General features: G+C 60.3%; 1 protein-coding gene across 1 annotated transcript; it reads right to left on the minus strand.

The window, feature by feature from the left end:
- Positions 1-4,247: 4,247 nt before the first annotated feature.
- Positions 4,248-8,575, minus strand: ZNF414 (zinc finger protein 414). Its single transcript, XM_054396324.1, has 8 exons — positions 8,419-8,575; positions 7,916-8,011; positions 7,729-7,836; positions 7,435-7,540; positions 6,420-6,937; positions 6,005-6,055; positions 5,100-5,258; positions 4,248-4,324 (listed from the first exon to the last, which is right to left on the minus strand). Exons 1-8 carry the CDS (start codon positions 8,486-8,488, stop codon positions 4,248-4,250), a joined length of 1,185 nt encoding a protein of 394 aa, XP_054252299.1. The 5' UTR covers positions 8,489-8,575.
- Between the last annotated feature and the right edge of the window lie 4,716 nt (positions 8,576-13,291).

The following is a 13,291-nucleotide window of genomic DNA, read 5'->3' on the forward strand; positions in this document are numbered from 1 at the left end:
AAAGACAAAAAAAAACTTCAAAAAAAAAGACAAAAAAACCTTCACCCCCTCCCCCAAAGAAAAAACAACTCCAAAACAAGACCAAAAAAAAAAATCAAAAAAATAACAAAACAAAACCACAAAAAAAGATAAAAAAAAAAGGTCCTCCCAGGGTATTTTTGGTGTCTGAACTCAGCCTTGCCACACTGGACCCAGAGCTCCACCCCACCAGCCACCAAGGCCTCTTTGCTCTCCCCACCTGCCCTCAGCCCAAGTTCTCTGAAGAACCATCTGGAGCAGTGGAGGTTCCAAACTGGTTCCTCTTGACTCTGTGGACTCCAAGCTTTGAGCTCTCTCTTCCTCTCTCTCTCTCTCTGATGGTGATGTGATTGATCTCTGGAGATGCTTCAAGATACTTTAGTGCTGGGAATCTGGGGGTGGGGTGGGCTTGGGGGAGAGGAGGAGGGGGTGGGGTGGCTGCTTGCAAGCCCTGGTACCTTGATGCACCTTGCAGTAGCCCTGCTCTTGCTTTACTAGTTTGGTTTTGGGTTTTTTTTTTTTTTTTTTTTTTGATGATAAACTGGAATGTTTTTGGTTTTTTTTTTTTCCTGGTGGTCACCTAAGAAGGTTTTGTGAGCTATGAGGGAGTTCCTCCACCCCCTCAGCAGCTTCTCTGCCTTTTAGGAAGAGAGAGGAAAGAGCAGGTGAAAGGGATACTGCAGTCTGCCAGGCTCCATTCCTCACTGTACAGAACACGTTCAGCCAGTAGCACTGTGATGCACCTAACTCAGCCTTCCCCAGGGGTCTGTGTTAGCCTCTATCTTCTCAGGGTCCTTCTGCTAGCCAGAACCAGCTCTGGACAGTTGCCTCAGCTCCAGCCTGGGCTGCACCTCCTCCTCTTCCTCTTCTTCTCCTCCTCCTCTCCTTCCCAGCACGATGAGAAGAGCCTTGAGCAGAGACCCAGCAGCATGGGAGCACAGATGGTGCCTCAGAGCACCACCACCACCCCGTGGTGTTCCACCCAGCCCTGCTGGTCCGTGGTGGCTGGAAGGAGGACAGGGTAGGGTGGGATTGAAGCCAGGTGTCCCTGCCACCAGAGGGGTTTCTGCCCCCTTTCTGCCCACCCTTCCTTAACCTGGAGGTCGTTCAGCTGCTGCTGCTGCCACGGCTGGGAAGTGAGCTGACCCTTGTGGCAGCCAAGGGAGGGAAGGTGCTGGGTGCTGGGCTTGGGTAATTGCTGTTCCTCCTGCTGTGGGGGCTCTCCCCGGGCACGCTGGCACTTTTGTGGCATTCCCGGTAGGATCTGTCGGCTCTCCCTCGGGGGAGGAGAGGGAGGGAGGGAGGGGGAGGGGGTTGGGGGAGGAGCAGGGTGGGCGTCGCAGCAGCAGAGCCGAGTTCCTGTCGCTTTGTCCTCTCCTCGCTGTCGTCTCTTGCTTTGTACAGTAGCTGTAACCGTTGGGAGAAGAACTTAGTCCTGTAAAATGCAAACGGAGTTAACTTATAAATGTTTAAAAAGTGGAGTTTTTAAGAAGAAATTTGAGAGCAGCAGTTGCTTTAATTTTGGTTTTGTGCTTTTTTTTTTCCTTTATTTTTTTCCTTTTGTTTGGTTTTGATGATTTCTTTTCCTTCCCTGCATTTTTAGCAGATTTGTAAGGATTTTATATTAGCTTTAGGAACTGTTGGGTCTCCGTTGGTCAGACTTAGTCCCAGGAACAATAAAAAAAAAAAAAAAAGAAAGAAAAAAAAAAAGATTCTTCAGCCCTTTTGTATCTTTTGTTACAAAAAAAAAAAAAAAAAAGAGAAAAAAAGATAAAATTTCCATTAAAAAAATAAACAACAAAAAAACTTCTAATAAAGACTTCAGTTTTTAAAAAGTCCTGGTGCTGAGCATCCCTCTTTGCTGCATCTGCTCCTGGCCCAGCTGAGCTGCAGCTGGGGCAGCTTTGCCTGCAGCAGGAACCTGCTGGAAGGCCCAGAGCAGCTCTTCATAGATTCACAGAATAGGTTGGGTTGGAAGGGACCTTCAAGACTATCCAGTTCCAACCCCCTGCCATGCACAGGGACACTTCCCACCAGCCCAGGTTGCTCAAGGCCTCACCCAGCCTGGCCTTGAACACCTCCTGGGAGGGGGCATCCACATCTTCCAGGCTCTCCCCACCCTCACTCTAAAGAATTTCTTTCTCCTCTCCAGTCTCACTCTGCCTTTTTCTGCAGGAACCTCCTGGAAGACCTGGGGCAGCTCTTGAGCTGCTGGTGTGGGTGGTGCCTGTCCTGTGCCCTCAGCCCCTGGCTTGGGGGGGGTCCTTGGTAAGTGCAGCTCAGCCTTGGAGGCTGATCTAGGCTGCTGGTGGGGACTGGGGTGGAGTGTGAGGGGGTTCTGGTGTGGGGTGCCACAGACCATGCCAACTCCTGGCATGGATGTGTCTGCAGGGCCTGCGTGACTGGTGCAGATCCTGCCTTTGGAGGTAGCCTCAGCTTGGCTCACAGGCTCAAGGAGAGGTGGGGAAGAGGTCCCACTGCTGGGTTTTAGGGTGGGCACCTCCCCTGCCCTGGAGGAGGGAGCTGGGTGGGTGTTGGATGCATGAATGTAAGGCAGGGAGGAGGAACCCCCTGCAGGCTGAGCTGTGCTGGGGCTGGACGAGGGGTCCCAGCTGTGCCAAAGTGCCAGGGTGCTCCCTCCTCACTTGGGCTGGAGGGGTCCCAGCTGTGCCAAAGTGCCAGGGTGCTCCTTCCTCACTCAGGCTGGAGGGGTCCCAGCTGTGCCAAAGTGCCAGGGTGCTCCCTCCTTACTTGGGCTGGAGGGGTCCCAGCTGTGCCAAAGTGCCAGGGTGCTCCTTCCTCACTCAGGCTGGAGGGGTCCCAGCTGTGCCAAAGTGCCAGGGTGCTTCCCCCTTGCTGGGTAGGAAAAGGGATATGGTAGGAACAGGAAAGGTTGGAAGGTGAAGCTTCCCTGTAGGAGCTGAGTTCTGGGGTGAGTGTGTTTGGGGCACCTCCAGGGGCTGAGCTGGGGAAAAAATCATCCCCTGGGGGCTGTGTCCCCTCCCAGGGCTGGCAGCAGCCCCCCCCAACACGGGGGTGCAGAGCAGCTGGGGGCCAGAGCTCTCATCCCTGCACCCACAGTGGCTGGCAGCAGGACAGAGCCAGCGTGGGCACTGGCAGGTGGTGGCAAGCCTTTGCCCAAACCAGTTTGGAGCAAACCTCACCTGGCTGGCACGAGGCCAGCACCTGCACAGGCAGAGTGGGACCTGGGAAGCCTCAGGGTGGGAATGTGCAGTTGCCTGGCTCCCACGGAGGCGGGGGGGGGGAGGGGTGGTGCAGCCCCCCAGGGCAGGGGGCCAGGGCATGGAGCAGCCAGGGGGGTGGGGCAGGGGCTCCGTTCCCCACTTGCTGCCTGGCACCTCTGCCTGTGGTGGGAGGGGACAGGCTGGGTGCTGGAGAAGGGAACTGAGGTCCTGCCCTGGTCTAGGTGCCCAGGCAAGATGCTTGGGGTGCTCCACCTCCAGGTGCCAAAGCAGGTCCAGGGAGGTTCTGATTCCCCTCTGCTCCGCCCTAGGGAGGCCACATCTGCAGTGCTGGGTCCAGATCTGGGCTCCCCAGTTTCAAAGAGACAGGGAACTGCTGGGGAGAGTCCAGCAAAGGCTGCAAAGCTGCTGAGGGGCCTGGAGCAGCTCTGTGAGGAGCAAAGGCTGTGGGGGCCTTGCTTTAGCAGGGGGGCTGGACTGGAGCAGCTCCAGAGGTCCCTTCCAACCCCTACCGGGTTGGGATTCTGTATCTCTGCTTCTCAGGAGCCCTTCACGGTTTGGATGTGTGGATACACAACCTGCACCCCACCCTCCTCTGTCCCCTCTTTTGGGTGCCCTTAGAGGTGGCACTGCAGTCCCATCTCCCCCAGCCCCGTGGCACTGACAGAGGCTTTCCTGTACAATTCCCATTTATTATTTGAAGCTCTCATTCCAGAGAAGTCCACTAACTCCTGAGCAACCTACTGGGCTCCCCCCCAGACCCCTGGAGCTGAAGCATCAAAATCTTTAGGGGAGGGAGCTGTGGGGTTCCAAGTGCTTAGAGTTTCCAAAAATGAAAGGGAAGGTAGAAATCCAAGAGGAAAAAAAACCCAAACCCCCTCTGCCACCCTGTGCTGGGGCTGGGGGATGGCTCCTGCTACCAGGAAGGGGTCCCTGTGCCAGCACAGTGGCACAGGGCTGCACAGTGCCCTCCTGGCCGGCTCAGGGTGGGGAGGTGCAGGAGCAGTCCCCAAGGAGCTGGGGGCATCAGAGCTGGGAGTAGAGGGAGTTCTCCATCTCTGGTGTCAGCTTGGTGTGGAAGGAGGTGAGGCCCACCCCGAAATCTGGAGAGAGAGAGACACAGAAGGGAGAGAGAGGGGAGGGAGCTGTCAGCTGTGGCAGAGCCCCTGGCAGCCTGGCTCCCACAGGAGGCTACTGGGGGGCTGCTGCCCGGTGAGGAAGCACAAGGAGGGCACTTGGATGCTTGGGATTGCTCCAACTCCAGGTGCCAAAGCAGGTCAAAGGAGGTTCTAGTCCCCCTAATGAGGCCACCCCCTTTCCCCATACTCCTCCCTCCCCCAGGCCATTGCTTCAGGCTGAGGAGCCAAGAGGTGCAGGCTGCTTCCCACCCCAGCCAGGTGGCCACCTCCTCCATGCCATGCAGGACAGGAGTTACTCAGTCTGGAGAAGAGAAGGCTCTGAGGAGACCTTCTTGTGGCCTTCCAGTATCTGAAGGGGGCTACAAGAAAGCTGAGGGTGTCAGGGAGTGACAGGACTGAGGGGATGGAACAAAAACTGGGAATGGGTAGATTCAGATTGGATGTTAGGAAGAAATTCTTGCCCATGAGGGTGGTGAGAGACTGGCAGAGGTTGCCCAGGGAGGTGGTGGAAGCCTCCTGCCTGGAGGTTTTTGCAGCCAGGCTGGATGTGGCTGTGAGCAACCTGCTGTGGTGTGAGGTGTCCCTGCCCATGGCAGGGGGGTTGGAACTGGCTGAGCCTTGAGCTCCCTTCCAACCCTGACCATTCTCTGATTCTATGAAGGCAGCTCCCCACGACCACTCCAGTAGCTGGAGTTCCCCCTTTCCCCCCTTCTCCTGATGCCACCCCCCCTGCCCATACCCATCTCAGCGTCCAGGCGGCCGGGCTGGGAGGGGTTCTTGCGGTGGTCCTCGATGTGCAGAGTCATCTCCTGGCGGGAGGCGGTGGAGTAAGGACACTGCATGCAGGTGTAGCGCCCCCGGGTGTGCTCCCACACGATGCGGCTGTTGGAGGAGTGCCCTGCAAGGATGGGCCAGGAGGGAAGCACACAGCTCACCCCCCTGCCAAGCCCCCACCAGCCACGGAGTTGGGGGGGGGGACGGGGGGGTTGGCACACAGCTCCTTGTGCCCAGCAGCACCACCAGGCTGATGGCAGCCAGGCCGAGCTGCAACGCAGGGTGCAGGGCTGGCAGCCCTGGGGTGCTGGCTGCATCCTGCTGGGTGCTGTGGGGCTCAGACAGGACAGGGCTGTGTGAGGGGCAGGAGCACCCCCCACTAGCTCCAAGCCTCAGATACACAGAGGTTCCTCCAAGAGAGGAACCCCAAAGTCTGGGAGTGGGGAGCAAGGCTGTCAGGCTCTGACCTCCCTTTGCCTCTCTGTACCCCATGGAGCACAGGCAGCAGTTTCCAGCCCCATCTCAGAGCTGAGCCAGCTGTGGTGGTGGGGGGCTCAAGCCCAGGCCTCTGCTGCAGCTCCTCTCCTGCTGCTTCTGCCCTTTGGCACTGGATGAACCAGGCTGGGTGACTCCTGCAGGGGGGGCACAGCCAATAACCCCCCCTTAGCTCCAAGCCTACCTGGGTAGCTTCCCCTTTCTGCGTGGCTCCTGAGGAGGAGGGAGCCTGCCCTCCCCCTCTGCTCCCTGGGGAGCATCGTGGCACCTCCTGGGGCCTTTCCCATCCCCTGGTGGGCCCCTCCACGACCCCCACGACCCCCCCCAGCAGTGACACAGAAAGCAGCCCCCACCCCAGTCGGTGCCAAAACTAACCTGGAGTCACTCCTGAGCCAAAGCATGGGAGGAGTGGGCTGACACTCACACCTGCGGAGGGAATCGAGGGGCATTAGGGCTTCCCCTCCCTGGGGATGGGGGACACAGGTGGGAGGGCAGCCCCTGCCTCGCACCCCCAGCACGCTGGGGAGCAGCAGGGCTGGGACAGCTTGGAGGCTTTGCTGGTTTCTGAGGCTGTCTCCAGTTGAGCATCCCCCAGAGCGGGATGGAGTTGGTTGGTGAGGACAAAGCTGGGTGGGGGCACAGAGGTGGGATGGGGCTGGAGGGGCCAGGGAGGAGGAGCGGAGCGGGGCAGGGGGGGTTGGAATCCTTGTCTGGCCGGTGCTGAGTCCTCCTCTGGGAGCTGCTGGTGAAGGTGGGAGCACAGGAGGAGGTTTGGGCCCCACAGGCTCACCTTGGCTCTTCTTCCAGACGGCGTTGGAGACGCCATGGCCGGGTGCCAGGGGCCGCGGGCGGTGCTGGGCCGCGGGCAGGCTGTAGGCTGCAGGGGGCACATAGGGCAGGAACGGCCCCGAGGAAGGGGGCGGCGGAGGGGGCCCCGAGAAGCGAGGCAAGGACGATGGCCCGAAAAGGTTGGGCTCCAGCAGCGGGAAGGGATGGGAGACCAGCGGCAGCGCCCCCAGCGGGCCGGGCAGCTCGGGGAGGCCGGTGGGGAGCCTGCGGGTGGTGTCGGCGCCCCGCAGGGCAGAGTCTCTCTCCGGGGGCCGCAGCACGCTCGGCAGCTTGGGGAGCCCTGTGGGTGGCTTGGCAGGGGGCTCCTTCTCCGGGGGGGTGGTGGTGGCGGTGGCGGAGGGCAGCGGGGGCCGGTCGGATCTGGGGGGCGGCACGGGGCTGCTGGCGCTGTCGGAGCAGACGTGGAGGTGCTTGAAGAGGGAGCGGTGAGTCCGGAAGCGCAGCAGGCAGTTCTCACACCTGCCAGGCCAGGGAGCTGGCATCAGAGCTGGGAGCCCCTCCACGTCACCCTCCCAGCCTGGCAGCAGAGCTGGGGAGCCCCTCCCTGCCACCCTCCCACCCTGGCGTCAGAGGCAGTGAGACCCTCCACATCAGGCTCCACCCTGGCATCAGCAATGGGGATCAAATCCACATCAACCTTTGCCCTGGAATCAGTGGTGGTGATCCCCTCCTCATCAACCTCTACCCTGGCATCAGAGCTGGTAAGCCCCTCCACATCACCCTCCCAGCCTGGCAGCAGAGGTGATAATTGCCTCCACAACAAGCTCTACCCTGGCTGCAGAGGTGGTGATCCCCTCCACATCACCCTCCCACCCTAGCTCCTGCCTCTGCAGAGCTGGGAGCCCACCACATTCTCAGGGCTGTTGGGGAGCTGCCAGGTGCCCGCAGGTAGGACTATGCCATGGGAGGTGTGTGCAGGATGGCACAGGATGGGGCCAGGGAGCAGTGGGACTCACTTGAAGTAGCGATTTGGTTTGTAGTGCACCTTCATGTGGGCCATGAGGTCCTGCATGCTGGGGAAGGTCTCTGTGCAGCCCAGTGTGGGGCACTGGAAGGTTTTACCTGAGCAGAGAAACAGGGCAGAGATTCAGCAACACCCCCAGGGGCTGGAGGCAGCCCCACCAGGGGATCTGCAGCACCTCCCACGCTCTCCCCACTCCCATCCAGTGCTGGGCAGCACCACCACCAGCACTGCCTCAACTTTGCCACCTCCCAGCCCTGGAGCGATGTGGGGGTGGTCTTGGCCTTACCCTCGAGGGACTGTGTGGGTCTGTAGTGGACCTTCAGGTGGTCCATCAGCTCCTGCATGCTGGAGAAGGCCAGTTTGCAGCCATAGCTCGAGCACTGGTAGTGCTTCCCTGGAAGGACAGAGATCTGTTGGCACCATGCCTGCCCTGGTGGCTGCTGTCACCAACCCAGGGCAGGGCAGGAGCTCACCTGGCACTGCTCTGCGCTTCAGTGGCCGCAGGTCCTGGGCTGGGGTCCCTCCATTCCCTGTCACTGGGCCACCAGGCAGAGCTGCTTCTCTGGAACCTGCTGGGGAGAGGCTGTCAGACAGCCCCCAGCCTCAGCCCTGCCCCAACTGCCCCCACACTGCCCTCCCTCAGACCCTTACAGGCAGGGGTGCAGGACACTGGGGGGCTCTGGTGGGGTCTGGTTTAGAAGGGGCCAGAGAGGCAGGAGCCCCCCAGGGTGGTTTTCTAACCACAGGAGGGTCTCTGCTCTAGGTCAAGCTGTTGGGATGAAGGCAAAGGTGCTGGTGGCTTGAACCCGTGGGTGATGCCATGTTCATGCCCACACAGACCCTCAGGGTGCTCCTAGACACCCCTCTGGGGTGGGACTTGGCCAAAGGGACCACACAGCAAGAGGGGGGAAGGGGTTTTCTCCCCAGTCCTGCCCCAACTCCTTTCACCAACCCCAGTGTGGCACCAAGGACTCACCTGCCCCCTCTCCAGCGTATTTACCCCCCACGGAGAAGCTGGGCACAGCCTCCTCCTTCTCTGTCTTCATGGCCTGGCCAGTGGTGGGCACAGGGTGAGATAAGTGCTGCCGAGGTGTCTGTCTGCTCCTGGTGATGCTGCAGCAAGTACAAGGGAGAGAGGTTCAATGCCAGCTTGTTAGCTGCCTCCTCCTCAGTGCCCTGTAGCTGTGGGACCTCCATGGCCAAGCTGGCAGGAGACCCCCAGCTTCACTTGATAGAATGACAGAAGCATTTTGGTTGGAAGAGACCTCTAAGATCAAGTCCAACCCTTCACCCAGCACTGCCAGGTTGGAAGGGACCTTCAAGATCATCCAGTTCCAACCTCCTGCCATGGGCAGGGACACCTCCCACCAGCCCAGGCTGCTCAAAGCCTCATCCAAGTTGGCAACACCTCCAGGGAGGGAGCATCCACAACCTCCCTGGGCAACCTGTGCCAGTGTCTCAGCACCTTCACTGTCAAGAAACCTGGAGCCAGCTCAAATTTGATGTCACCAAGAAGATTTTCAGCATCCCTGAGAATCCTTTGGCACCAAAGTTCCTCACACCAGCCCCTGCTGTGAATTGGGACCCTGGAAAAATCCTTTTTGTGTGTGGGGCTGACACCACCAAGGGTGAGCAGAAGAGTTTGCAGCTCCTGGTCACCCAGAGTAGCCTCTGGTACTGATTCAGTTAATAATTAATACAGCTCATCTCCCTCCAACGAACCAGGGGGGTGGGGTGGGATGGGGAGGGTCTTTCCAGCTACTGCCAAGCACAGAAAACCTTCACAAAGCCAGCCTGGGTGGATCAAGGGGACAAAGAAAATCCTATGGGAGAGCATCTGGCCACGGTCTGCTGCTGGAGGTTGTGGAGGTTTCCCCAAAAGGCAGCTCCCGGGGGTAGGAGATGAGAGACAAAGGCTTCGGAACAAGAGGCTCATGTGATGGCTCCGGCGGTGGGAGCGGAGGGAGGGAAGGAGGGAGGAACCCAGGAAAGGAAGGAGGGAGGGACCCGGGCTGTGACAGCAGCACAGCGAGCCCCGTGCCTGGCACTGCTCGGGGGGTAAAACCCCGGTCCTGCATCCAACCCACCCTCTACATTCGCTGTGAGAGAGGGTCACCTGAATCCCATGGGATTGGGTAAAACAGGGTGCTCTGAATCCCAGCGGTCAGGGTGGAGAGGGTCCCCTGAATCCCAGTGAATTGGGGCAGAGAGGGCTCCCTGAATCCTATGGGACTGGGTAAAACAGGATCCCCTGAATCCCACAGGGTGAGGGCAGAGAGGGTCCCCTGAATCCCATGGATCAGGGTGCAGAGGGTTCCCTGAATCCAAGGGGATTGGGGCAAAAAGAGTCTCTTGAATCCTGGGGATCAGAGAGAAAGGATCCTATGAGTGCCAGGAGATTGGAGCAGAGAGCCCTGCAAGAGCTGGGGAAGGGGGCAAGATGCTCCAAGCACTGCTGGCACCCAGCAGCTCTGGGCTTGGCGATGCCAATTCCAACTCAGGTGCCCTAATCCCAACTTTGGGCTGGAGCAAAGCTGCTGCCTCGATGTTTTCCTCCTCTTCCTCACACCAAGGGTAGGCTCCCAGCTTTCCAAGGGAGAAAAATCTGCCTGGAGACCCCCATGGAGCCCACCCTGAACCCTACCACTGCTTCTTCCAGGGGCAGTGTGGGCACCCAAAGGGATGAGCTCTGAGCCCTGTGCCCAGCCACTGTGCCATGTCCCCACGGTGGGTGTGGGGACAGCTCAGCTGAGGCCTTCCAGTGGTTCCTTGGGGAACATCTATCAGCCATCCTGGGGTCCCTGCCATGCCCCCAGCTTGCTCGAAGCCACTGGCAACCCAGGTGATGGGATAGCAGGGAATAACCTTCACTTGCCTGCCCACCACTGCTCCAACCCCTGAGCTCCATCAGATGGGGAAAAAAAAAAAACAAACAACTTTTTCCTTTCAAGAGCCATCTGGGGAGGATGGAGCTTCCTGCCTGAGCCTGGACAAAGCTGTCTGCTGGCCTGGGTCAAGTTCACACCATGGCTAAGGTGGGAGCTCCAAGCAGCCCTTGACAGCACCAAACAGCTCCCACCTGCGTGTGAGCCTGGGGGGTGCAGCCTTGGGATGCTCAGCAGTGGAGTAGGTGGTGGTGGGGGAAATGGGTCAGGGGGCTCCCCCGGGCCACACACACCTGCAGAGACTGGGTGCTAACAGCTTCCATGGCTAACTGGCACTGTGCTGCTAGCCCCACAGGGAGGAACCCCATGGCTAGCACCCCAGCCATGGCTACTAGCCCCCCATGGGCAATACATCCATGGCTACTAGTCCCTGTGCATAGCAACACACCCATGGCTAGCAGCCCCCCATGGCTAGCGGTTTCTGTGGCCAGTGGTCCCCCCCGGGTCTTACACCCAGGGCTGCTGCCGACACTGTCGATGTAGTGCTCCCGCCCCCCATAACCTGGAATCCCTCCGGGCAGGGAGGCTTCGCCCGGAGCTCCTCCCGAAGATATCAGGACCCCGCAAGCCCCGGCGCACGTCCCAGCTCCCGGCAAAGCCCCGGGACTCCAGGCCGGGTACCCGCTCCGGTACCGGTACACTCCCGGTGCCTGTACCCCCCTCCCGGCGGTGACACAGCCCCCCAATGCCAGTACCCCGCCATGCCCCTCGTTGCCTCCCGTACCCTCCCGGTGCCGGTACCTCTCTCCCAGTGCCGGTTTCCTGCCGGTGCCAGCACACCCCCGGTGCTGGCCCCACCTCCGGTGCCGATCCCCTCCCTCGGTGCCGGTCCCACCCTACCGATGCCGGTACCACCTCCGCTGTCGGTTCCCCTATCCCAGCGCCGGTCGCCTCCTCGGTACCATTTAACCGCCGCTGTCGGTACCCTCCCGCGGGTGCCGGTAACCCCCCCACCCCCACCGTCGGTGTCGCTCCGTCACCGCCTCCCCCACCTCTCCGTGCCGGTGCCCCCCTTCCCGGTGCCGGTAGCTCTGATGTCATCCCCAGTTTCCCCCCCGGCGGTGCCCACCGGTGCCGTCCCGGCACGTACCGGGGCCGCGGCGGGGCCGGTGCCGCCCGGATGCGCATCAGCAGCGGCGGCGCCGCGGGGCCATTTTCTGCACCGAGCTGTCGCGAGAGCAGGGGGGAGGAAGAGGAGGAGGAGGCTGAGGGGGGGCCGGGGGGAAGGAGGAAGAAGCGGTGCGGAACAGGGAACGGGGGCTGCGGGGGCGACTCGGCCCCGCCCCGGGGCTCCCCGGTTGTTTTTACCGGGAGGAGGTACAGCCTCCCTCCTGCCGCTGCCGCCACCTCCGCTGCTGGCAACGGCAGCTCCGCACCTCGGTGTCTGCCGGAGCAGTCCGAGGGGGTTGGAGTATCTGGGTGGGGGGAGTCTTTGGAGCATCCTGGGGGCCTCGGAACATCTCAGGGTCTTTGGAGCATCCCAAGCCCTTTGAGGATCTCAGGGATCTTTGGAGCATCCCAAGGGTCTTTAGAGCATCCTGCGGTCCTCCGAGCACTATGATCCCTTTGGGAAACCCTGGACCCCTTGAGCATCCCAGGGCATCCCAAACCCCTCACAACACCCTGAACGTCTCAGAGCACCCCAGGGTCCTTCTGAGCACCCTAAATTCCTTGGAGCACCATGGACTCCTGGGAACATCCCTGGCCCTCCTGACCACTCAAGTGCCTTAGAGCCCTCCCCCCCCAGGACCCTCAGAGCAACTGGAGCTTCTCAGAGACCCCCAAGTTCTTCTGAGCCCCTGGAACTCCTCTGAGCACCCCAGTGAGTGCCCAAACTGTCCCAGCAGGACTAACTGGGAGCATCCCACTTGCACAGCACCCACTGCCAGGGTGCTGTCCCCCACCCCAAGCCCCAGAGAAGGGCTGGAAGGAAGGCACAAGAAGGAGTTTTCAAAGCCATCTTTCTTCCCCCAATTAAAATAAAACCAGAGGCTCTGTCTGTTCCCCACTCCCAAACTCTGCAGTGCAAGGACTCCTAAAGCCCCAGGATTCCCAGGAAAAGTCACCCAAAGGACCACAGGGGCTGTAAAATCTGAACTCCCATCCTGATGAAGCTAAGGAGGACTCTGCATCCCAGCAGCCTCCTCCCCTGGAAGAACCTGGCTCCCCCCGGGCCCCTCTCCATCTGTGGGGCAGGGGTTTGCCTGCGGGGGTCAAGCTCTGCTGCAGGCTGTGGGAGGGAGGAAGAGGAGGACTGGGAGGTGAAGGCCACACAGGAGCGCCTGGCATCACTTCCTCCATCTGCCCTGCGCAGGGCTAAGCGAGGGGGGGCGAGGGGGAGCGGGGAGGGGGCACCCAGCATGTTGGCACCATTTGACCCTCTGCCTGCTGCCAACTCATTGCAGCAGCCCCCAGTCAGAGTCAGCACCCTCCACAGCAACACCACCCCCGAGCCCCAGCTGTCCCCCTCTCCCGGGGGTCAGGGCAGAGAGAGTCACCTGAATCCCGGAGGATTGGGGCAGAGAGGGTTCCCTGAATTCCAGAGGGTCCCCTGAATCCTGGGGGGTTGGGGCAGAGAAGAGTTCCAGAGGGTACCCTGACTCCCAGGAGATTGGGGCAGAGAAGGGTCCCCTGAATTCCAGAGGATCCTCTGAATCCTAGGGTGTTGGGACAGAGAGTGTCCCTTGAATCCCAGGGAATTGGGGCAGAAAGATTCTCCCAAATCCCAGGGGACTGGGGCACAGAAGATCCCCAGAATCCCAGGGGATTAGGGGAGAGGGCACCCCCTGAATCCCAGGGTGTCAGGGCAGAGAAGATCCCCCAAATCCTGGTGATGGTGCAGCCAGTGATGGTGTTTCCCCCCACACACATCGACCCTGGCACTGTGCTGGAGCTCAGGAGGCT

This window comes from Indicator indicator, chromosome 36, assembly GCF_027791375.1.
Source record: "Indicator indicator isolate 239-I01 chromosome 36, UM_Iind_1.1, whole genome shotgun sequence".
NCBI lineage: Eukaryota > Metazoa > Chordata > Aves > Piciformes > Indicatoridae > Indicator > Indicator indicator.